The sequence below is a fragment of the Panthera onca genome, assembly GCF_046562875.1.
Source record: "Panthera onca isolate mPanOnc1 chromosome E1 unlocalized genomic scaffold, mPanOnc1 haplotype 2 h2.Chr16_ul_11, whole genome shotgun sequence".
Classification (NCBI taxonomy): domain Eukaryota; kingdom Metazoa; phylum Chordata; class Mammalia; order Carnivora; family Felidae; genus Panthera; species Panthera onca.
In genome coordinates, this window is record NW_027675810.1 from 582,104 (window position 1) to 604,422 (window position 22,319).

Below are 22,319 nucleotides of genomic sequence, written 5' to 3' on the forward strand. Positions count from 1 at the left end.
CCTTCACCTTGACCACACCTCCTCCCCTTGAGTAACCCCCCCCCCCAACTGCCTAACAGCACTCTTCCCCAGGACCCTTCCCCAGCCAATCAGCTGAGGCCACAGCCATTACCTCACCAACTGCCCCTAGGCCCCCATAAAACCTTTGTCCTTTTGAAACTGGCTCTCTCTCCCCGGTATCTCACCTCTGCATCAGTGCAGGTAGGGGATTGAGCTCGAGCTAGCTCGAATAAAGGCTCTTTTGCTTTTACATCGGACTCGGCTCCCTGGCGGTATTTGGGGATCACGAATTCTGGGCATAACACACATGACATGAGTATTAATTTATTCTCAATACCAGCTAGCTCTGGTTCTTTAATTACCTTTTTCTGTCATGTAAGATCGATGAGGGAGCATGAGGCAAGTTGAGGGCAAAATACAAGTTAGCACATGCCCCCGCCCCAGGTGGGATATGTGTGATTCTGGCTGCTCGAGGACAAAGGAAAGGAAAGAAAACAAATGGTTAACTGATAAGAGATCTCAGTCGGGCAAGATAGGAGTTTCCATCAGTTTACAAATATCTTAGTAAATTACAAGAAAAAGGCAATCTTATCAATAGCCTAATCGCCAGAAACCTACAGAATCAGCGTCCTGGAGCCCCAACATCACCCCTCCATAGTGATATGGGGAACAAAGGCAAGAAGGAAATCTCAGGTAAAATTAAATTTCCTTATAACCTGCAGCCTATTGACAGATACTTGAGGCAGGCAAATAAAATATTTCTCCAGGAACTCCCTACTGTCTTATTGCTTTGCTAGACGGAAAAACAACCTTAGCTTGACAATAGCAAGGCCTCTGGTATCTTAGGAGTCCTCTTTCACATATCACAGTCCCTCTGGAGACTTCCCTTTTGACTTGACCTCCCAATTCCATAGCATATAACCTGTCACTCTTCACAACCCCAGTGCAGTTCTTTCTGCCCACGGTCCTGTCCCTGTGCTTTCATAAAATCGCCTTTTTGCACCAAAGACATGTTCAAGAATTCTTTCTTGGCCGTCGGCTCCCGACTCCCCACCATCTCCCCAAAACTTCATCAAGATGAACGTGAAAACTCAACACAAGCAAGTTGTTGCCTTGTCCACGACAAATCTGTTCTATTTCACAACCATCCCCTACTTTGTCACCCCCTAGCTCGTTACCCTGCTGCACTGATGCCAGCATGGCTCACATACGTTTTCCCATCAACGGCCATCTTTTTCTCCTTCCAGTATGAAAGATTCTTGGGGACAGTCCCTGTGTATTCTTTGTACCCCCAGTACTTAGTACACTGTCGACACAGAGTGCGCGTGGCACTGAGTGTTTTTCAATGAATTCATTCATTGTTATCAACGGATTCCACCCTATTTTGTCCTGTATTGCCTACATAACTATGAAATTCAGATTCTTAGAAGAGACTCTCGGTGTTATAAGATGCTTAGTAGAGGTGGTGAGTTTTAAGACATTATATTGACACCACTAAAACCTCTTGGTGGAGAAACTCAATGAGCCCGTTCTCTGGCATGCCGGCAAAACAAAAAACTGACCCTCAGTATTCTTTCCCCAAGTTAGGCATCAGCAAATTAATGAGAGGAGAGAGGAGGCCCCTGCTCTTGGGCACCCGCAGGAACTTAACTCCAGCTCCGGACACACCGTAAACACTTTCATCTAATGGAAGATAAGTTGTGAAATCGGATTTCTGAACCACAAGACAGTAAGACAGTCTTTTCCAGCGTCTGCTTTAGAGGAGGGTCTTCAACCTTGAGTCTAAAAATCCCCCTCAGGCCACTGAACATGTCCAGTATGATTTGCTTTTTTACAGAGAAATCACAGAATTTTCCGGCTGAAAGGGAATAACACACTTCTTAATTGAAGAGTGGTCAGGAAAGAAAACACATGGAGAGCAGTGCCCTGTGGCAGGCATTCAGGAGTTCTTTCTGCTTTCCTGATGGCTCAAGAAGCACCCACACCTTTTGCTGCCTGGAGAACTCTGTGCTAAACTTAGTTCTTTGAAGTTCTCTTTTGCATAGGAAACTTGCACATGAGCAGGAATCAAAGTTAAATTCAAAAGTGGATTTCAAGGACCATGCACACCTTGGGGAAGCATCACTGTCACGAATTCCCATGATAATACTGACTTGGGTGTTACTTGCTTGGGGCTTTCATTGCCCACGAAAGCTGGTTACGAGGGAGGGCAGAGAGTGCCATTTAGGAGTTAAGACAAGTCTCTTGGCCTCTTTGTACCTTAGTTTCCTCATTTGAAAAAAAAAATGGATTTTAAGACCTACTTTCCAGAATTCATACTGGGTTTATTAACACACACCTAACCAATCACTGTATGATATTTTTACATGTAGTTTTTTTTTTTTTTTTTTTTTTTACATGTATTCATTTTCTATTTCACTTACAGCTTGTGTAAAAACGGCATTCCATGCCAGGCCTGAAATGTTCCAAAGCTCAGTTCGGTGAGTAAATTGCAACGAAGATTTCTACACACACACACACACACACACACAAAAAACAAGACACAAACAAAGAGAAAAAAAAGATATTCTTTCAGAATATTTATCCTTTGGCAGGGATTCTAATTTATAGATAATGAAACATAACCACAATACTCTCTCCATACACTAAAGAAATCTCACTATGAAAGATACTTGCCTTTTTAAAAAAATATTTGCATGAAAGATTTATACTTTCATGTTTATACATGTGGTGCATTAGATACAAATCAGTAAATGCTCAATAAATACTTGTGTTAAGTAAGTATTTTTTTCTAGAGAAGTAAGTTTATTTCTCTAGAAAAACGTTTCACAACTTTAGCACTGTTGAGATTTATGGTTGGATAATCTTTGTTATGGGGGGGGGGGGTGCTGCCCTGTGAACTGTAGGGTGTGACAGCAGCCCTGGCCTCCACCCACTAGATGCCAGGAGCACATCTACAGTCTGACAATCAAAAATGTCTCCAGACACTACCAAGTGTCACCTGGATGCAAAATCACCCTGGCAGAGAACTGCTGCTCTAGAACGATTCACTCTGATCTCTATAATAACTCTCACACCAAACTTTGCCACAGACAAAAAAGATTTGCTACATAATTTTAGTAGCTTTCGACTAATAAAGTTTCATTCATTCCAAATGAATAACAAAGAGGTTTACAATTAAGTTTAATACAAATTCCAAATATAATGAATTTATATTTGTAACTTACATAAACTTCAAAAAAGGTAGTGATTCAAATGTACGTCTTTCAATAGATTGTATTTTATTGCAGGATAAATCTCTAGGAAAAGGAAAAGGAAAATATTGCCTCAATTAGCTATAAGATATCTAATTAGTAGGATGGTAGTATTGAATAAGTAGCTTTTGGCTAAACTCTGAGTATTAGGAATTGTTATTTGAACCTTCCAGAGCCCCTAACCCTGTCCTCACCTTTCTTAAGAGTCTCACCTTTGTGATCTTCATACATAAAATATGCAACTATAGATCTTGATAGATCTTGGAAGTAATCTTTCCTGAGAGCAGAAGAATTGATTAAATGACTGTTTGTGGCCTCATCAATTTCTAAATTATGAGCTCAAAGTTGTGATCGCCACATATAATTTCTAATATTAAAAGGGATATTCTCACATTAGCACACCTTCCTGGTTTAGTTCTATTTCTTGACACCAAGTCAATACCAGAAGAGGTAAAAGATACCTTTTCATTTAACTTGAAAAGAAGTTACTCCTCTAATCAATACCTAACTTTGAACGAACTCAGAATTATATTATCATATTAATAGAAATTTATTTTTGGTTGTACGTTGCCTAAACGGTCTATGAATTTATCAATTGCTTCAGCTGCAAGTGGGGCCAACAAAAAAACAACACGGTCCTGGATTTTTATTTGGAAACACCCATTCTTGATTATGGTTGACCCTCTTATTTCCATGGATTTCAGCCGAGTCCCTCACTTTCCACCTACATGGGTACCACCATCTTCTGACTGGCATTTTCATCTCTGGTCTCTCCCATTCTAATCTATACTGCACACAGTCACCAGATTAATTCTCCAGGAGTGGTTCTCAAATATCAGAGTCACTTGGGAACTTACTCAAGATGCAAATTCTCAGCTCTACTCTGGACTGAGTGAATCAGGAACTGTGGAGGTGGAACCTGTGTTCTGACAAGGCCTCCCGGTGACCCTGGTGCAGTCTAAAGTTTGTCCTAGAGCACTGCTGTGATAACACGGTAGCGTGGCATATCATCCAAGGCCTTCAAAATCCTAAATCCGGCTCTAGTTTCCTACTCTACAGATACCAAAGAAATTTCTCCTGCATTTTGCCTTTCACTCACTCTATCTTGCAAGCATATTCTTCCCAAGATGTCTATCTGATGATACGTCATAGCCATTCAAGGTTCTGTTCAAACAGTATTTCTCTAGTAACTTCCCTGATCCAACTTGAAGTCTTCCCCCCCTCTTCTGTGTTCCAAAAACAACTTATACTTCTCATTGCCCAAATCCATTTCTTCCCCTCCCCCTCTCCTCCTCCTCCTTCTTCTCCTTCTTTTAATTTTTTAAAGTAGACTCCACGCCCAACCTGGGGCTTGAACTCACGACCCTGAGATCAAGAGTCGCATGCTCTACTGACTCAGCCGGTCAGGTGCCCCAATTTCTTCTTAATATAGTTATTCTGGCATTCCATTTCCTCTGGGCATAAACTCCATGAAAGTATGGACTAGTCTTGCTCATCTGCGTTGTCTACTGTGTTTAAAACTGATGCATGGACAAAGAACAAACTCAAATATTTATAAAATAAATTAACAGCTGGGTAGTGAGTAGAAGGAGCAAAACGACTGAAAAGAAATGTGGTTTTACGACTTTGTGGCTCCCTCTTCTGCACTTTGTCAGTGCTTCATCATCCATTTAGTGCTTAGGCATTATGGTTTAAGCTTCTGTTTATTTTCCCTGTGAAATCATGAGTTCCTACAAGGGTGGGAAGCCTGTCTTAACCATCTGCGTGCCTATGGTACTGGGCATAGGGCCTGTCACATTCTTTTTTAGGTTTTGATTCACATTTTTTTTGAATGAATGAATGAGAACACTTCACCTGACATGAAATAATTGGCTTACAAAGTACCTCATAGTAGAAATAATGAAAGGCCCTATCCATTGCGCAGTTTGTCTCTTTTGGTTTTCTCCAAACTGTGTTTGTAACGTTTGGAGCCCAGATGGCAGAGGTAGCCAAGAAGACCAATACAAAGTGGTTGTCCCCTAAGACTTGGAAGGTTTGATAATTTGAAGGGCTATTTTTAGTGTCATATGAGATTCTTTTTACTCACTACCCTTAAGCCTTCCACATTTGCAAGAAGAATCTATTTTCTAAAGCACATCATTAATAAGGATTAATGAGGGGTGCCTGGATGGCTTAGTCGATTGAGCATCTGACTTCGTTCGGTTCAGGTCATGATCTCACTGCTCATGAATTCGAGCCCCGCATCAGGCTCTGGGCCAACAGCTCAGAGACTGAAGCCCGCTTCGGATTCTGTGTCTCCCTCTCTCTCTGTGCCTACCCTGCTCATACTCTGTCTCTCTCTCTCTCTCTCTCAAAAATAAATAAACATTAAAAAATTTTTTTAAAAAGGATTAATGAAATACACAGCTTTGCATGGCATGGACAAAGAATAAACACTGAACCTCCATAGCAAAGAACATTAGTATCTCTGTATGTCTAATGTACAGAGATATATGCAAACATTTCTTCCTTGACAATGAGGCTGGAGAGATGTTTATTCTGTAATTAGCGAAGTTAGAGGCATTTCTGATGTTTGTTTAGTGTAAACATTTCTAACTATACCACTTAACCATCATTATATTTTTAAAGATTTCATTTTTTTTAAGTAATCTCTATACCTAACATGGGGCTCTAACCTACAACCTCGAGATCAAGAGTTGCAGACTCTAATGACTGAGACAGCCACGTGCCCCTTAGCCATCATTTTTTTAATGTTTATTTATTTTTGAGAGAGACAGAGCATGAGTGGGGGAGGGGCAGAGAGAGAGGGAGACAGAATCTGAAACAGGCTCCGGGCTCTGAGCTGTCAGCACAGAGCCCGACACGGGGCTCGAACCCACAAACTGTGAGATCACGACCTGAGTCAAAGTCGGACGCCCAACCAACTGAGCCACCCAGGAGCCCCAACCCCTTAACCATCATTTTAAACATCTATTTTTATGGTGGCATAAGAATTTCCACACTGATCACAGGAATCTACTCCTGAAGCCAAGTGCACATTGTATGTTAGCTAACTTAACAATAAATGACATAAAAAATAATAATAAAAAAATAAACTAATAAAATTTCCCACACTGAAATCCTTAATCTCTTAATAATTTAATATGTACTTGGTAATACTGCTTACATAATTCACCTGCTTAGTTAAATATTTAATATTTAAATATTTAATTTAGATTAAATTATTTAAAAATTCTGGGTTAATGGCATTCAAATTAATGTAAGTGTTCTATATTTTCTTGTCTTGTAGGTGACAATTTGAGGTTAACTTCAATTCCTCTCATTTTACTAAGCCAACTTTTTCAAACCTTTTCTGTAAAGGCCAGACAGTAAATATTTTAGGCTTTGCAGGCCATATACGGTCTCTGTCACATATTCTCTGTTTCTTTCTCTTCTTTTCTCTTTTACAGCCCTTTAAGAACATGAAAATCATTCTGAACTCATAGGTTGTATCAAGACAGACCATACACAGGATTTGATCCATGGGCCACAAATAATAAATATAAATAAAAGCAGATGGTATATGAACACTTACATAACAAGGTTCATATGGGTGTCCATAATTGCTCAGACTTCATTACCCCTTTTCCTCTACAACTGAAGGGCTTTTTCCTATATCTTGTCTATAAAATTAAAAAGTTGAAAATGCATAGGAGGTATTTAATGCTAGAGATGGGCTGGGTCCCCACAGACTTACAGAGTTATAGAATTTAATAGAGAGAATTATAGAATTCCACTATAGAGAATTATAGAATTCTACTGTTAGAAGAAATTGTTGCAATTATCCAATTTGAACCCTGTATTTTTTAATAAATAATATAACTAAAAACTCATAATAAATGATGAACTGATTAACTTACAAATACTGGAGGGATAGCAGGTCTTCAAATGTGTCTTTATGTAATTCGGTCAGATAATTGTCCCTGAGAATTCTGCAAAATGAAAAGGTCATTTCTGGGTCAAAATGCAAAAATAACTACAACTATTTGCTACACAGGACCGCTAGATGTGAGAGAAACCTGGGTAATGGTGCCACCAAATACACTAATTCTTATTTAATGTAGGGATGGTGATCTCTGCTGTTTGATTCAAATCTTTTCTTCTCACATACTCCTTTGTCTCTCCCTCTCTCTCTCTCTCTCTCTCTCTCTCTCTCTCACACACACACACACACACACACACACACACACACACACCCCTATCCACTCTTCACACCAAAATGTACATTTAATGCCTACTCTCTGGATCATAAAATCTCTGTTAGAACCCAGCCCTGAGTGGCAAAAACATGGACAGAACTGCCACTTCCTCCTCTCTTTTCCCAAATTTTATTGTGGAAGCCCTATTTATAACCATATCAGTGCTACAAGTAAAGCCATCTAATTTTTTCCCCATCTAAAAAATATCTGTGAGAACTAAAAATGTGCATAAAATGCACATAACATAAATGCTCAGTTTAATAAGTATAGAGTAAATACCCGTGTAACACTATTTGTTCATTCTACTGTTGGTGGATACTAGATTTTTCTAATTTTTAGTTATTATAAACAGTGCTGCTTTGGACATTTTTCTGTTTATATCCTAGTACACATTTGCCTAAGTTTCTCCAGGATTTAACAGGGGTACAAAATTGTCTTCCTAAGAGGTTGTGCTATTTCAAGCTGGCAGATTGAAACATGCCAAGTCTCTACCAAACTCCAAACTCCACCAAAGTCCCTAAGGATGATTAGAAAAGATACAATTAGAAAATCCACAACCTTAGCTCAAAGCCAAGGGAGTAGCTCTACAAACACTCCCCACCAGAAATGCCTTGGAGCCACCTACAGGGTGATTAGCTGGGATACTGCAGTAGGACCAAGGACAGCACATCAACCCCACATCCTTCCTCCTTGGATCTGGCAGCAAAGGGTGTTTTCTTCCAGGCAGGAGCCATTGGTGTTAGAAGGGGGCAGGGTCCCAGAACCCTGGAGGAAGGGTATACACTCTGACTAGCCATTAGAAGTCACCTCCCACCTCTTCTTTAACTCTCAGGGGGACCTGTCACCAATAACAAGCCCCGTGGTTCATTTCACCTCTTCCTTAGGACCAGAAAACAGAAGCAAGTCAAATCTCAACTACAAAGATAAATTGCACTCAGGAATGACCAAATGGAGTGAGAAAGCCAATTCTATTCAGGACAGAAAATAAAAAACAAATATAACAGCTTATAGTCAATGACACAGTTAACAGAGAAAACACAAAAGGATTTGAGAATACCAACATTAATGGGGCACCTGCGTGGCTCAGTCGGTTAAGCATCCGACTTCGGCTCAGGTTGCAGTCCATGGGTTCAAGCCCTGCACTGGGCTCTGTGCTGAAGCTCAGAGCCTGGAGCCTGCTTCCGATTCTGTGTCTCCCTCTCTCTCTGCCCCTCCCCAACTTGCACTCTGTCTCTCACTCTCTCTCTCTCTCAAAACTAAACAGTATACAAAATTTAGAATGGCATCATTAATATATCCTCAGACAGAGGTAAACAGTACATCTAATAAAAAGAACCAACTCAAGATTATATGAATGAAAAGTATTATCATTAGTAAAAAACTCAGTCTATGAGCAGCAGAAACGGTCGTTGAATAAATTAGAAAACTTGAGAGATCTGGCCACTGATTTCTTACCAATACTTGAAATTCTATGTATTTATTATATTTACATATTTGTTTTTATATTATATATTTGTAAACCCCTTGACAAGTGGGATATTTGGTCAGTTTTGTTCTTGGGCTTATATCCCTGGCATGTAAAACAGTTCCTGGGACATAGGAGATGCTCCATAAATATTTGTTGAATGAATTCAGAAAGTGACAGGTATCAATTTGCAAATATACTACTTTTAATTAAAACAAATCATTCATTTATCATCATTTATGAGAATAAGTACAACTTCACAGGAAAACAAATGTCTTTCTCCACCTCCGCCCCAATTTGTGACTCAATCTTTTGAGACAAGAACCTTTTGAGAATTTCATAAAAGCTATGGAATGGACCCTTTCCCTAGAAAACTGCACTTTCTTGAATACGTGCAAAGGTGTGCATGCGATTTCAATTTGCAGACCATCCCTTTAGGGCTCAGGTCCGTGAATAGAATGGACTGAATTTGTGGGTGCCAAACTTGGATGGGAAATAGAATCACATCTCTATTTTCACAAACCTCTAACTAGAATTAGCATTTCCTTCCATTATGAATGTAGGCAACAAACCACAGATTAGTGTAGTTAATTTGGTCCCCAGCAGAAATCAGATATTTTCATATCACATATTTGGCATGGATATCTCAAAATATCATTTATTCTCATCAGTACCTTGAAGTTATAATAGTTAGTAGGCGTACCATTATATTTTGTTATTTAATATTCTAACAGAAGCAGATTTATTGCTATATCACTAATCTTTTTAAAAATTTTTTGAAAACTCTATTTCCACATAATTTCCTTTTCCTATATATTTTAACTTATTATACATTTGAAAACATCATCCCAAGAACATAAGCTTCTGCAGATCATCAATACATATATAGAAGGGTGCCTGGGTGGCTCAGTCTGTTAAGTGTCCAACTTCAGCTCAGGTCATGATCTCACGGTTCGTGGGTTCGAGCCCCACATTGGGCTCTCTGCTGACAGATCAGAGCCTGGAGCCTGCTTCCAATTCTGTGTCTCCCTCTCTTTCTGCCCCTCCCCTGTTCATGCTCTGTCTCTCAGCAATAAATAAATGTTGAAAAAAATTTTTTTAAAAATTTGATATATAGAAAAAAAGGTTAAAAATCCTGCCCCAGGGGACTATTGACCCATAGTTAAAAACTTCTGTCTTACAAGGCATAACCCTCAAGCTGAATTAGAAATCATCAAATCTTGGGGCACCTGGGTGGCTCAGTTGCTTAAGTGTCTGACTTCGGCTCAAGTCATCATTTCACAGTTTGTGGGGTCGAGCCCCACATCAGGCTCTGTGCTGACAGCTCGGAGCCTAGAGCCTGCTTAGGACTCTGTGTCTCCCTCTCTCTCTGCCCCTTCCCTGCTCACTCTCTCTCTCTCTCTCTCTCTCTCTCTCTCAAAAATAAATAAACATTTAAAAATTTTTTAAGAATCATCAAATCTTACCAGATTCATCTTCTAGTATATAAACTACCAAATACACGCTTTTCAAAAAATATTTTTTTAACTTCAGTTTATTTTTTTTAATAGGTAATATATATTTGCATGGCTCAGAATTCCAAAGGTATATAATACACAATTCAAAGTTTTTCTCCTACCCCTGTCCCTCAGCCTACCCACTCTCTCCACTCTCTCTTGTTCCTTGTGCCAAATTACTTTCATTTTTCTTACAAGTTTGGGAAATAAGATCTCCAAGTTAGATACTATCATGAGAAAATATAAACTATATATAGTATTTAAGAAATTCATAAAATTCATAAGAAAACAACTACCTTGTTCTACCATTTGTCCCTTACCAGTAAGGTTATCAGACTAAGGGGCAGGGGGGAATCTACTTTAGGGGGATCATAATCCCTACATTTAGATTACTATGACTGTTATGTCTTTTATTATTAATTCAGAAGTCATTTATGACTTATCTACCCAAGTTGAACTAATGATATGACACACAATCTGTCATGAAAAATGCCAGTCAGTTACTTTGAGTATAATATTGTTTCCAAAATTACTTGTGTCTACACTGACTTTTTCTACAAATCAATTTAAAAAAAAGATAACAAAAAAATTGGCAAAGGACAGAAAATTCAGACAAGAAACACAAATGCCCAGGAAACATACAGAGATATTTAAATGTATACGTAATCAGAAAAATTCAAATTCAGAAGGGACCCATTTTATTCACCCACCAGATCAGCCAAGAAATGGAGAATATCCAAGAGTGGGAGGGTAGGAGGAAATGAATGCTGTCATGGTGTATGGATTGGTGTGTAAATTGGCACACCTTTTTTGAGGGCAATTAAAATTGTATATATCGACATCGTCTTCATCCCAACAGTTCCATTTCCAGGGATCTATTCTACAGAAATACCCACCCACGTACACAAAGATGCATGTATGAGGTGGTCCATGCAGCAATGCATGTAATAAGAAAACTGGACACAGCCTAAACATCCATCAGGAGGGGAATTACTAAATCATAATACACTCATACTATGGAATATTATGCAGCAGCTTGCATGGATGGGGTAACCCTCTATGTACTGGAAGAAAAAAAGTCTAAGACATACCACGAAGCAAAAGAATCGAGTTGTAGGATGTTACAATTTATGTAAAAAAAAGATAAGAAAATCACACAACAAACCTATTTTGCTGTAAATATGTATGTAGGCAAATGCATGGAAAAAGGTCTGGAAGGATATATACTAAATCCAGAGTAGTGGCTATCCCAGCAGTGGGGGGATTAGAACATAAGGCAGGTGTTCACTAGATCTGTTATTTCATCAAAAAAATTTTTTTTAATGTTTATTTATTTTTGAGACAGAGAGAGAGAGGGAATGAATGAGCAGGAGAGGGGCAGAGAGAGAGGGAGACAGAATCTGAAGCAGGCTCCAGGCTCTGAGCTGTCAACACAGAGCCCAACGTGGGGCTTGAACCCACGAACCGTTGAGATTATGACCTGAGCCGAAGTTGGACACTTAACCGAATAAGCCCCCCAGGCCCCCCTGTTATTTCATTTTTATATATTGAGACTATAATCACGTATTCCTTGTATAATGGAAAATAAGTTGAAATTGATTCTAATTTTAAAGGGAACCTGCCAAATTTAATTTTTAAAATAAACACAGATGGGGCGCCTGGGTGGCTCAGTCGGTTAAGCGGCTGACTTCAGCTCAGGTCATGATCTCGCGGTCCGTGAGTTCGAGCCCTGCGTCGGGCTCTGTGCTGACAGCTCAGAGCCTGGAGCCTGTTTCAGATTCTCTGTCTCCCTCTCTCTGACCCTCCCCCGTTCATGCTCTGTCTCTCTCTGTTTCAAAAATAAATAAACGTTAAAAAAAAAAATTAACACAGAATTGCAATCGGTAGAGGTCGAGTTGGGATATGGAAGGGGAAACACCTTTCCTCAGAGCTACTGACTTCAAAGTTCTGGACCAAGAAGGACCTTAGAATGCAGTTAGTTTTTTTTTTTTTTTTTTTTTTTTTTTTTTTTTGTATTCGTATTTGGAGAGAATATACTCACAGTTTCTCAGCCCAACGGTATCCCTTCCATACATTTTCATCAATGTGAGAAATAGAGTTTCCTTGGAAATTTCTGTGAAGAAACACAGTTCAGATCCTTGAATAGGTAGGAAAGGAATGAACAGAATAAATAAAAGAATCACTGGCAACCTTGTGGGGAATATTCCAATGCAGTAAATGCCAACTTTCTAATTTCCGCGGCTATCAGCATCCCAGGTGGTGCAATTAATAAAGAGATAGCGTGGGGCCACTGGCACAAACAAGCCAGCTCCTTAGAACCTGAACTTCCTATTTGTTCCATTCCTTGGGTAGATAACGCCTGTTAATTACTCTGGAGATAAGTATTTTTTTCCCCCAAATCACTTATGTGTCTAAAATGGTTCCTTCCACAAATCAATGAGAAAATAATAATTCAACGAAAAAAATGGTAAAAAATTTACCATTATCAGCAAACAAATGTAAAGAAGCCCTCTACTGAAACCTCTCTAGGTGTTAGAAGGATAAGGGAAGTTAGAAATTAGAATAACTAACATGGAAAGATTTCTTAGACATATTGTATAGGGAAAAGCAACAAATCACTGGGCAAGGAATTAAAAAGTATCCCCTCATTAGGAAATTAGGAAAAAATGCAAAGGAAAGAGATGGGAAGGAAGGACACACACCAAAAAGGTGACAGGAGTTATCTTATGAGTGGTAGGGAGGGTGGGGTGGGATTTTCACGTTTTATCCTCTATACCTGTGACATTAAAAACAAAAAAAAGTATCCATGATAATTCATGTATCCATGAATTACACATGTTTAAGAGAAGCTATTAAATGCCTGAGGTTCAGTTTCAACCGCTAACTCTGCGTATGACTTTGAATCTTTACCTTTAGTTTTGTCCTCTTCCCTCAGCAACAGCTTACCTGGTCAGTTTATATACACATTTTTTTCAGGGGAGTCAGGAATAAATTCAAAACAGATACCCATCTGCCCATGTGCCTGGTGGACATTTCCAGTCAACCTGAAGCCTTCTGGTTGCTCTGTGTTCCCTGGTAAAAGATGCCTCAACTTCCATCATTCTTATCTGGGACAGAAGTTTCAGAGTAATATCTGAGTTTTCTCTTTCCCGTGCACACCCCACCCGCGACTGTCATCAGTTAGTCTATCTTGTCACTTCCTCCTTTGCAGTGCTCTCAAGGCTTTTCTTTCTACTCTTTTCAGCCACTCTGAGTCGGCCCCTTGTTACTTTATTCCCAGGTTTTGTTAGAACATTCTATCTGGTCTCGCTGGATCAAGCTCTCCTCTCCAGATCGGCCTATATGGGGAACTGAAAATAATCCTGTTTCAGCGGTCTGTATATCTCATGCTTGAAAACTTTCAATGGCTCTCTATAACTCAGAATCTAACGTTCAAACCTCTCTAGCTGATAGTCAAGGTTTCTCGTAATTGGATCTTTAACTGCTTAACCTAATTCTTAATTCCTGATCATTCCTGCAGCCGTGCCTTTGCCTAGACTTATACCCATTTTTTCTCTATTTAACACATCAGAGCCACTCTTTAAGTCTCAGCTAAAGTGTTAGCTTATCCATGCAGCTCTCCCTGACCTCCATACTCCGCTGATTACAGAGTCTGCTGAATTCCAACACCCATGGTACCTCTTTTAGTACTTAATTACATGCCACCTCCCTTTTTATGACCATTTCCTTTCTTCCCACCTGTCATTTCATGTTCTGAAGACGATTTCATCCTAGTGTGGCGCCCATAGTACTTACTCTTGGGTTGGGCCCAAACTGAGTACTGTATGTGGAAGGCCGGGCGTCAAAGATGAGGTCTGGGGAATCAAAATAATAACAGCTAACACTCATATTTCGCCAGGCACTGATCCAAGTGCTTCATATGTATTACCTCATCTAGATCTCACCATAATCCCATGAGATGGTAACTATCATAATTTCCATTTCACAGAAAAGGAAACTGAGTCACAAAGCTAATAGATGACAGACCTCGGCCCAAACGCAGGCAATCTAGTTCCAGAATCTCTACTCTTCACTACTCTGTTGTATCCTATTATAGAGGATGGAGCAAAAATGGGAGAGTAGAGGTTAAGGAATGAAATAATGGGGCTAAAAATTGGATAAGGAAAAAGAATAAGGACAATTACAAGTAAAAGATTGCAGAAGGGCGAACAGTAGTAAAAAGGAAAATGAAGATAAGGGATAGTTGACAAAGAAAAGGTAAAAACAGAAAGTCAGTCAACGTGGTTGGGGAGATGAGGAAGGCCCAGGGCGACATTGAGGAAGAGACTGCCATGTCAAGCAGGAGGCAGAGAACAAACAAGTAAAGGCGATTCTTACAAGATGGTGAAGGTGCCGTTGTAGGTGTCGGGCTCCAGCACGGGCACTCTGCGGAGCCTCTGCTGTGGGCTGAGACCAACACACGACAGTGTCTCCTCTTTGCAGGTACAGCGCTCACATATTTTGAGGTCTGTGGTGGCATTCTGTTCTGGTTGCCAAGTTAAAGTTGTGTATGCCTTTTCTGAGGTATACTTTACAAAATGCACCACAGGATGTTCAGTTGTTGGAGGAAAACCTGTCTCAAATGACTCTGGTTGCTGACTTACAGGAATTTCTAGGTCCATAGGTGGAACCGTGACTTCAGTCAGGTTTCGATGTTGACTCTGAACCTGTTTTGGATGTGCAAGTGTCACCTCAAGGTCCTTTGGGGGAGGAGTTGTAGTCTTCTTCAGGGTTGTCGAATGTTCAGCCTCTGTAATAGGTTCTGGAGTTATAGTAAGCTCCACATGACGAAATGGGATGATGGGTGATGCTGGATGCTGACCTTGATCCTTACTTGGAGTTGGAACTGTCACTTCCTGCTGGAATGGATATTGAACTACAACCTCCTTAGGTGGCTCTGGAGGCTGAGTTGGGGTGTCTCGCATGGTTGGAGAAGGTTCAGTCTCCACACTGGATCCTGCAGTTACAGTAAGTTCCAGGTCCATAGGTGGAACTGTGACTTCAGTCAGGTTTGGATGCTGACTCTGAACCTGCTCTGGATGTGCAAGTGTCACCTCAAGGTCCTTTGGAGGAGGAGCTGTAGTCTCCTTCACGGGTGTAGAATGTTCAGCCTCTGTAGTAGGTTCTGGAGTTATGGTAAGCCCCAAGTCCACACGATGAGCTGTGACACTGGGCAATGTTGGTTGCTGACCTTGATCCTTACTTGGAGTAGGAACTGTCACTTCCTGTTGGGACGGATACTGAACAACCTCCTTAGGTGGCTCTGGAGGCTGGGTTGGGGTCTCTTGCATGGTTAGAGAAGGTTCAGTCTCTGTAGTGGATTCTGGAGTTACGGTAAGCCCTGGGTCCAAAGGTTTAACTGTGACTTTAGTTAAGGTTGGATGCTGAATGTGCTCTGAATGTGGAAATGTCACCTCAAGGTCCTTTGGAGGAGCGGTAGTCTGCTGCAGGGCTGAGGAATGTTTAACATCCGTAGTGGGTTCTGTAGTTACAGTAAGCACCAAGTCCAAAGGCTGAACTGTTACATTCGGCAACCACAGACGCTGAGCTTGATCCTGATCTGGGGTTGGAACTGCTGCCTCTTGATATACTGGAGGTTGAGCTACAAGTTCCTTAGGCGGCTCTGGAGGCTGATCTGGGGTCTCTTGCATGGCTGGAGAAGGTTCAACCTCTGTAGTGGATTCTGGAGTTATGGTAAGCTCCAAGTCCAAAGGCTGAACTGTGACCTCAGTCAACGTCGGATGGTGAGACTCAACCTGCTCTAGATGTGGAAATGTCACCTCAAGGTCCTTCGGAGGAGCTGTAGTTTTCTTCAGGACTGTAGAAGTTTTAACCTCCACAGTGGGCTCTGGAGTTATGGTAAGCTCCAGGTCCAAAGGTCGAACTGTTATATTGGGGAGTGATGAATGCTGAGCTTGATTCTGACCTGGTGTCAGAACAGTCTGCTCCTGATATACTGGAGGTTGAGCTCCAATAACCTCCTCAGGTGGCTTTGGAGGCTGAATTGGAGTCTCCTGCATAGGTAGAGGAAGTTCAATCTCCTTATTGAATTCTGGAGTTATAGTAAGCCCCAGGTCCAAATGTTGAGTTGTGGCCTTATTCAAGGTTGAATGCTGAACCTGAACCTGCTCTAGATGTGCAAATGTTACCTCAAGGTCCTTTGGAGGAGCTGTAGTTTTCTTCAGGGCTGTAGAAGCTTTAACCTCCATAGGGGGTTCTGGAGTTATGGTAAGCTCTAGGTCCAAAGGCTGAACTGTTACATTAGGTGACGATGGATGACGAGCTTGATCCAGACCTGGAGTTGGAACTGTCACCTCCTGAAACAGTGGAGGCTGAACTACAACCTCCTTAGGTGGCTCTGAAGGGTGACCTGGGATCTCTTGCGTGGTTGAAGTTTCAACCTCTGTAGTGGGTTCTGGAGTTATGGTCAGTTCCAGGTCTAAAGGCTGAACTCTGACTTCAGTCAAATTTGGATGCTGAGCCTGGACCTGCTCTGGATGTGGAGGTGTCGCCTCAGTGTCCTCTGGAGGAGCTAGAGTCTGCTGCATGATTGTAGACTGCTCAGCCTCCACAGTAGGTTCTGGAGTTACAGTAAGCTCCAGGTCAGCAGGCTGAACAGTAACATTGGGCAAGTTTGGATGCTGAGCTTGCTCTTGTCCTAGAGGTGGAACTGTCACCTCATTATGGACTGGAGGTTGTGCTACAACCTCCTCAGGTGGCTCTGGAGGCTGAACTGGGGCCTCCTGCTGGGCTGGAGGAGTTTCTGCCTCCTTAGAGGGCTCCGGAGGTTGAGTTGGAGACTGCTGCAGAATTGGAGATGGTTCTACCTTCTCAGGGGCCTCTGAAGGCTGAGCTTGTACCTCCTGTTGTGTTAGAGAAGGTTCTATCTCCTTAAGTGGCTCGAGAGGTAGAGATAGGGTTTCCTGCTGGACTGGAGATGGTTCCACCTTCTCAGGAGGGTCTGAAGGCTGAGGTGGGGCCTCCTGCTGTGTGGAAGGTTCTACCTCCTTAGGGGGCTCAGGGGATACAACTGGGGCTCCCTGCTGAGTTGGAAAAGATTCTGCCTCATTACCGGGCTCTGAAGGCTGAGCTGGGGGCTCCTGAGGTGTGGGAGAAGGTTCCACCTCCTTAGGGGGCTCAGGGGATATAGCTGGGGACTCCTGGAGGACTGGAAACTGAGCTGGGGCCACCTGCTGGGTTGAAGATTCAACCTCCTCAGGGGTCTGTGGATGCTGAGCTGGGGACTCCTCCTGGGTTGTAGGTGGTTCACTCCCCTCGGAGGCCTGTGGGTGCTGACCCTGGCCCTCCTCCTGGAGAGGGGAAGGTTCACCCTCTTCCTGGGCCTCTGGAAGCTGAGTCGGGGCCTCCTCCTGGGTTGAGGATGATTCACCCTCCTCAGGGGCCTGTGATTGCTGAGCTAGGGCCTCCTGCTGGGTTGTAGAAGGTTCAACTTCTCCAGGATATTCTGGATACTGAACTGGGGTCTCCTGCTGTGTTGGAAGTTTCTCCTGTGTGGTAGATTCTGGAGATTGCGTTGGAGTCTCCTGTTGGACTGGCAAAGATTCAACCTCAGGGGACTGTGGAGGCAGAGTTGGGGCTTCATGCTGGGTTTCAAAAGGTTCCACATTAAGAGGCACTGAGGGCTGAGCTATAGTCTCGTGCCGAACTGCAGAAGGTCCCACCTCTGTAGTGGGTTCTGCAGTCATGGTAAGCTGCACATCTGGAGGTTTCACACTGACATTGGGCAGGTTTAAATGTTGATCATGGTAGTGACCTGGAGGTGAAACTGTCATCTTATGATGCCATAGAGGTTGAGCTGGGTGCTCCTGCTGGGTTGGAGAAGGTTCCACCTCCCTGGAAGGCAGCTCTGGAGGCTGAGCTGGTTGCTCTTGCAGGGTTGCAGAAGATTCTATCTCCCCTGGAGACTGAGCTGGAGTCTCCTGCTGGGTTGAAGATTCTGCCTCATTAAGGAGCTCTGCAAGCTGAGCTAAGGCCTCCTCCTGGGTTGGAGAAAGTTCAGCTTCTCCAAAACGGTCTGGAAGCTGAGCTGGGGGTTCCTGTTTGCTTAGAGAAGGCTTACCTTCCTCAGGAGGCACTGAAGGCTGAGCTGGGGTCTCCTGCTGCCTTAGAGAAGGATCAATCACCCCAGGAGGCTCGGAAGGCTGACCTGGGGTCTCCTGCTCACTTGAAGGCTCAACCTCCTCTGGAGGCTTACCCGAGGTCTCTTGCTGGGTTAGAGAAAGTTCTGCTTCCTCAGTATGTTCAAGAGGCTGAGGTGGGGCCTCTTGCTGGGCTATAGAAGATTCAACACCTTTATCAGGCCCTGGAGTTGTGGTAAATTCCACATCTAAAGGCTTACCTATAACCCTGGGAAACATTAAATAATCTGGATACTGACCTAGAGGTAGAGATGTCACCTCATCACTTACTGCAAGTTGAGTTAAATACTCGATAGGGAACTCTGGAACTAGAGTTGGGGCCTCCTGCTGGACTGGGGTAGGTTCAACCTCCTCGAGGCGCTCTGCAGGCTGAGGAGTGGCCTCCTGCTGGACTGGGGTAGGTTCAACCTCCTCGAGGCGCTCTGCACGCTGAGCAGGGGCCTCCTGCTGGACTGGGGTAGGTCCAGCCTCCTCAGGGTGCTCCGCAGGCTGAGTTAGAGTTATGGTAAGATCCAGAGGTTTAACAGTGACATTGGGGAAGCTTGGCTTCTGAGCTTCACTCTGACTTGGAGATAGCACATTTACTTCATGATGTGCTAACAGTTGAGATATGATGTCCTTAGATGGCTCTGGAGGCTGAGCAGGGGCCTCCTGGGGGGTTGGAGAAGGTTCCACTTCCTCGGGGGCCTCTGTAGGGTGAGCTGAGGCTTCCTGCTGGACTGAAGAAGGTTCGACCTCTTCAGGGGTACTTGAAGGCTCAGCTGGGGCTTCTTGTGGGTTTGCTGAATTTCCATCCTTAAGGGACTCTGGACGCTGAGATGGAGCCTCCTGCTCAAGTAGAGATGGTTCTGTCTCTTCAGAGGGCTCTGGATGCTGAGCCTGAGCCTCCCCTTGGGGCAAAAAAGATTCAGCTTCCTCAGGGGACTCTAGATGATGTGGGGTCTTCTGCAAGGGTGGAGGAATTTCAGCCTCCTCAGAGAAGTTTGGAAGTTGATCTGGTCCCCCTGGGAAACCCATAGGTAGGTTCTCCTCAGGATACAGGAGACCCATATTGGAATCAAATGACTGGTGATCTTCGGCCTGATCTAAACCTACAGTTTTAGTCTTACTTTTGAGATGAGGAGGCGGAGCTATGGTCTGATTCTGATCCCAACCTGGCACTGGAACCACCTCTGGGAGCCTTTGATGCTGGGTTAGCTGGTCATTCAGATCCTCATCTGGCCCTGGGGGTAGTTCTCCAAACGAATCCGTGTCCAGCAATGGAACCAAAGTCTCGGTCAACTCCTTAGGCGGGGCCAACATCTGGGCTGGAGCAGAGGACCCCAGGTAATTAAAGCCCCCCGGCTCAGCTGGGGGTGTAAGTGCCTGGGGCGATTCGGGCGGGGGATCAGAGGAGTGAGAAGACCAGGGCTCAGCCGCCTCCAGGGGGTCGGAAGTCAGCTGGGCAGGGTCCAGGGCCCACTCCGGAGGCTGAGCTGCCTGGACCAGCAGCCACAATGGTTGCCACATAAAGAGAAGCAGTGGGGCCAACAGGCGCAGCCGGGACATGACACGCGGAGGCTCCGGGGTGCAGCGACCCAGGCGAGTGGGGTACTGGCGCTGGGCCCTGAGCGGGAGCCAAACCATTATGGCAGCCCCATGATGCGCACGCGCAGTTAGCAACTGTGCGCCCTCCCCGCCCACGTCCCACCCTTTATTTATGATGTCTTTATTTACGCCACCTTTATTAGCTCCCTGGAGATGGGCTCCGCACCAGCAGAGCGGGCCCTTTTCCCAGAATCACTTGGGGCCCAGGCCTCCCTCCACCCTGCAAAGGCCACCACTCCCCCCCACTCCCCCCCTCCCCCCTCCCCCCCCCTCCCCGGCCCGGGGCTGCTCACAGCAAGGTAGTACTTGGACTCAGATCTGGGTGGCCCCGCACTCCCGCAGCTCTGAGGGGTGGAAGGGTGGGGGAGTGGAGCAGAGCTTCCAAGGAAGCCACAGGACCTGGCATCCTGGGAAATTAAAAAATGCTAGTCCAGCTCTAGCAATTTGAACTCTTGCTCTTCAAAGCTTAAATCCGAGAGACGTTCTTCCTCCCCCTGGCCATACTGCTTCCAAGAAAAGTAGCTGACCTGCAAAATAAGCACCAGTTAGGGCGATGGGGAGGAGAACACACTTCACAGTCAGATATTCTAAAATGTTGCCATTTCCTCTAAATTCTCAGTACCCATGGCTGATTATTAATTCACCACTCTGTTAGATGGGGGCCTACCACTGAATCTGCGATGGCCCCTAAATGTCTGTAGGAGGAGTTTGGGGGGAGTGCTAAGCAATTCATTCTGGGAAAGAGGGCCGGAAACCAATTCTAGCCCTTTATTTACACTGGGTGGGAAAACTTCCCCCATCTCATCTTGACTGGACATAGCCATTGATCTAGAAAAAGTAACAAGGCCACTTTTCAGAGGTCCACTCTGTGCGCCCACATGGAGAAGGCACTTAGGATGTTATAGTCAGCGTGTTAAACAATTTTCTTGAAATACTGCAACTAGCACTCAGTTTACTTCCTTCACAGCCCCTTTTCTAATGTATTTTTAGTCCTTGCTTATGGTCTGGCACAACCTCTAGCATGTAAAATGCAAGAGAGAGGGGATTTTTATCTTAATCCCAATGTCTAGCACACAGGAATAGTTTTTATATGGAACTGATTCCAAGACTGGCCTCATGCAGGAATGGATCTGTTGCTATAATCAGGTTTCTGAAATCTTTAGCATCAATGCTGAATCTTTTTCTCATCTTTTCACCTTTTTCAGGAAGCTAGACTTTTTTTTTTTAATTTTTTTTTTCCTGAGAGAGAGAAAGCGTGAGCGGAGGAGAGGGACAGAGGGAGAGACAGAGAGAATCCCAAGTAGGCTCCACGCTCAGCACAGAGCCCGACGTGGGGCTGACCCCACAAACTCTGGGATCGTGACCTGAGCCAAAATCAAGAGTCGGATGCTCAACCTATGGAGCCACCCAGGCACCCCAGGAAGCGAGACTTCTCAAAGCCTAAACTTGGAAACGTCTGAAGTTTCCTCGACTGGTTTGATTTAGATTCAATTAACATTATTATTTTGCACGAAAAATCTTCCAGTGCTTTTTCAGAAAGTAACCATCTTCTCTTTCTCCACTCTCTTCCCTTCAAAACAAACTTTGCAACTGTGGGGTGAGTGAAATATTCAGAAATCGAGGGGCGGCTGGGTGGCTCAGCTGGCTGAGTGCCTGATTTCGGCTCAGGTCATGATCTCGCAGTCTGTGAGTTCGAGCCCCGCGCCGGGCTCTGTGCTGACAGCTCCGAGCCTGGAGCCTGCTTCAGATTCTGCGTCTCCCTCTCTCTCTGCCCCTCCCCAGCTCACGCTCTTTCTCACTCTCAAAAATAAATAAACATTAAAAAAAAAAATCTAAAAAAAAAATTCACAAATCTAGCCCCAAATTAAGCTCTCAATGAGCTGAAACACATTTTTGCTTTTTTTTTTTTTTTTTTAACATTCTGTATGTGGCACATTACTATTTTCTTTTAGAAATTATTTTGGCGGGGCGCCTGGGTGGCTCAGTCGGTTGGGCGGCTGACTCCGGCTCAGGTCATGATCTCGTGGTCCGTGAGTTCGAGCCCCGCGTCGGGCTCTGTGCTGACAGCTCAGAGCCTGGAG

The 22,319-nt window shown here is 43.6% G+C and overlaps 1 protein-coding gene and 1 long non-coding RNA gene across 9 annotated transcripts in view; one reads left to right on the forward strand and one right to left on the reverse strand.

Annotated features, from left to right (window-relative positions):
* The window catches only part of LOC144615318 (uncharacterized), a 48,014-nt gene extending 27,800 nt beyond the window's left edge, over positions 1 to 20,214 (reverse strand). For 2 of the 7 annotated variants that reach the window (XM_081794740.1, XM_081794739.1), the window contains exons 1-2: positions 14,831 to 20,214; positions 12,495 to 12,566 (exon numbers count right to left, since the gene is read on the reverse strand). In XM_081794740.1, coding sequence (XP_081650866.1) covers positions 12,495 to 12,566; positions 14,831 to 20,199 — 5,441 coding nt within the window. In that variant the 5' untranslated portion in view covers positions 20,200 to 20,214. Of the gene's footprint in view, positions 1 to 2,423; positions 2,505 to 3,227; positions 3,300 to 7,153; positions 7,226 to 12,494; positions 12,567 to 14,830 lie in introns of all 7 variants that reach the window. The other 5 variants (XM_081794734.1, XM_081794735.1, XM_081794736.1 and 2 more) reach the window with 5 other exon arrangements.
* On the forward strand, positions 1,650 to 14,657 carry LOC145715122 (uncharacterized). 2 transcript variants are annotated; one of them, XR_014137139.1, is made up of 3 exons: positions 1,650 to 1,729; positions 2,426 to 2,480; positions 13,734 to 14,657. It is a non-coding gene; the product is annotated as an uncharacterized LOC145715122 (long non-coding RNA). The 2 variants fall into 2 exon arrangements; XR_014137140.1 differs by lacking the exon at positions 13,734 to 14,657 and adding an exon at positions 6,704 to 6,890.
* Positions 20,215 to 22,319: the final 2,105 nt, after the last annotated feature.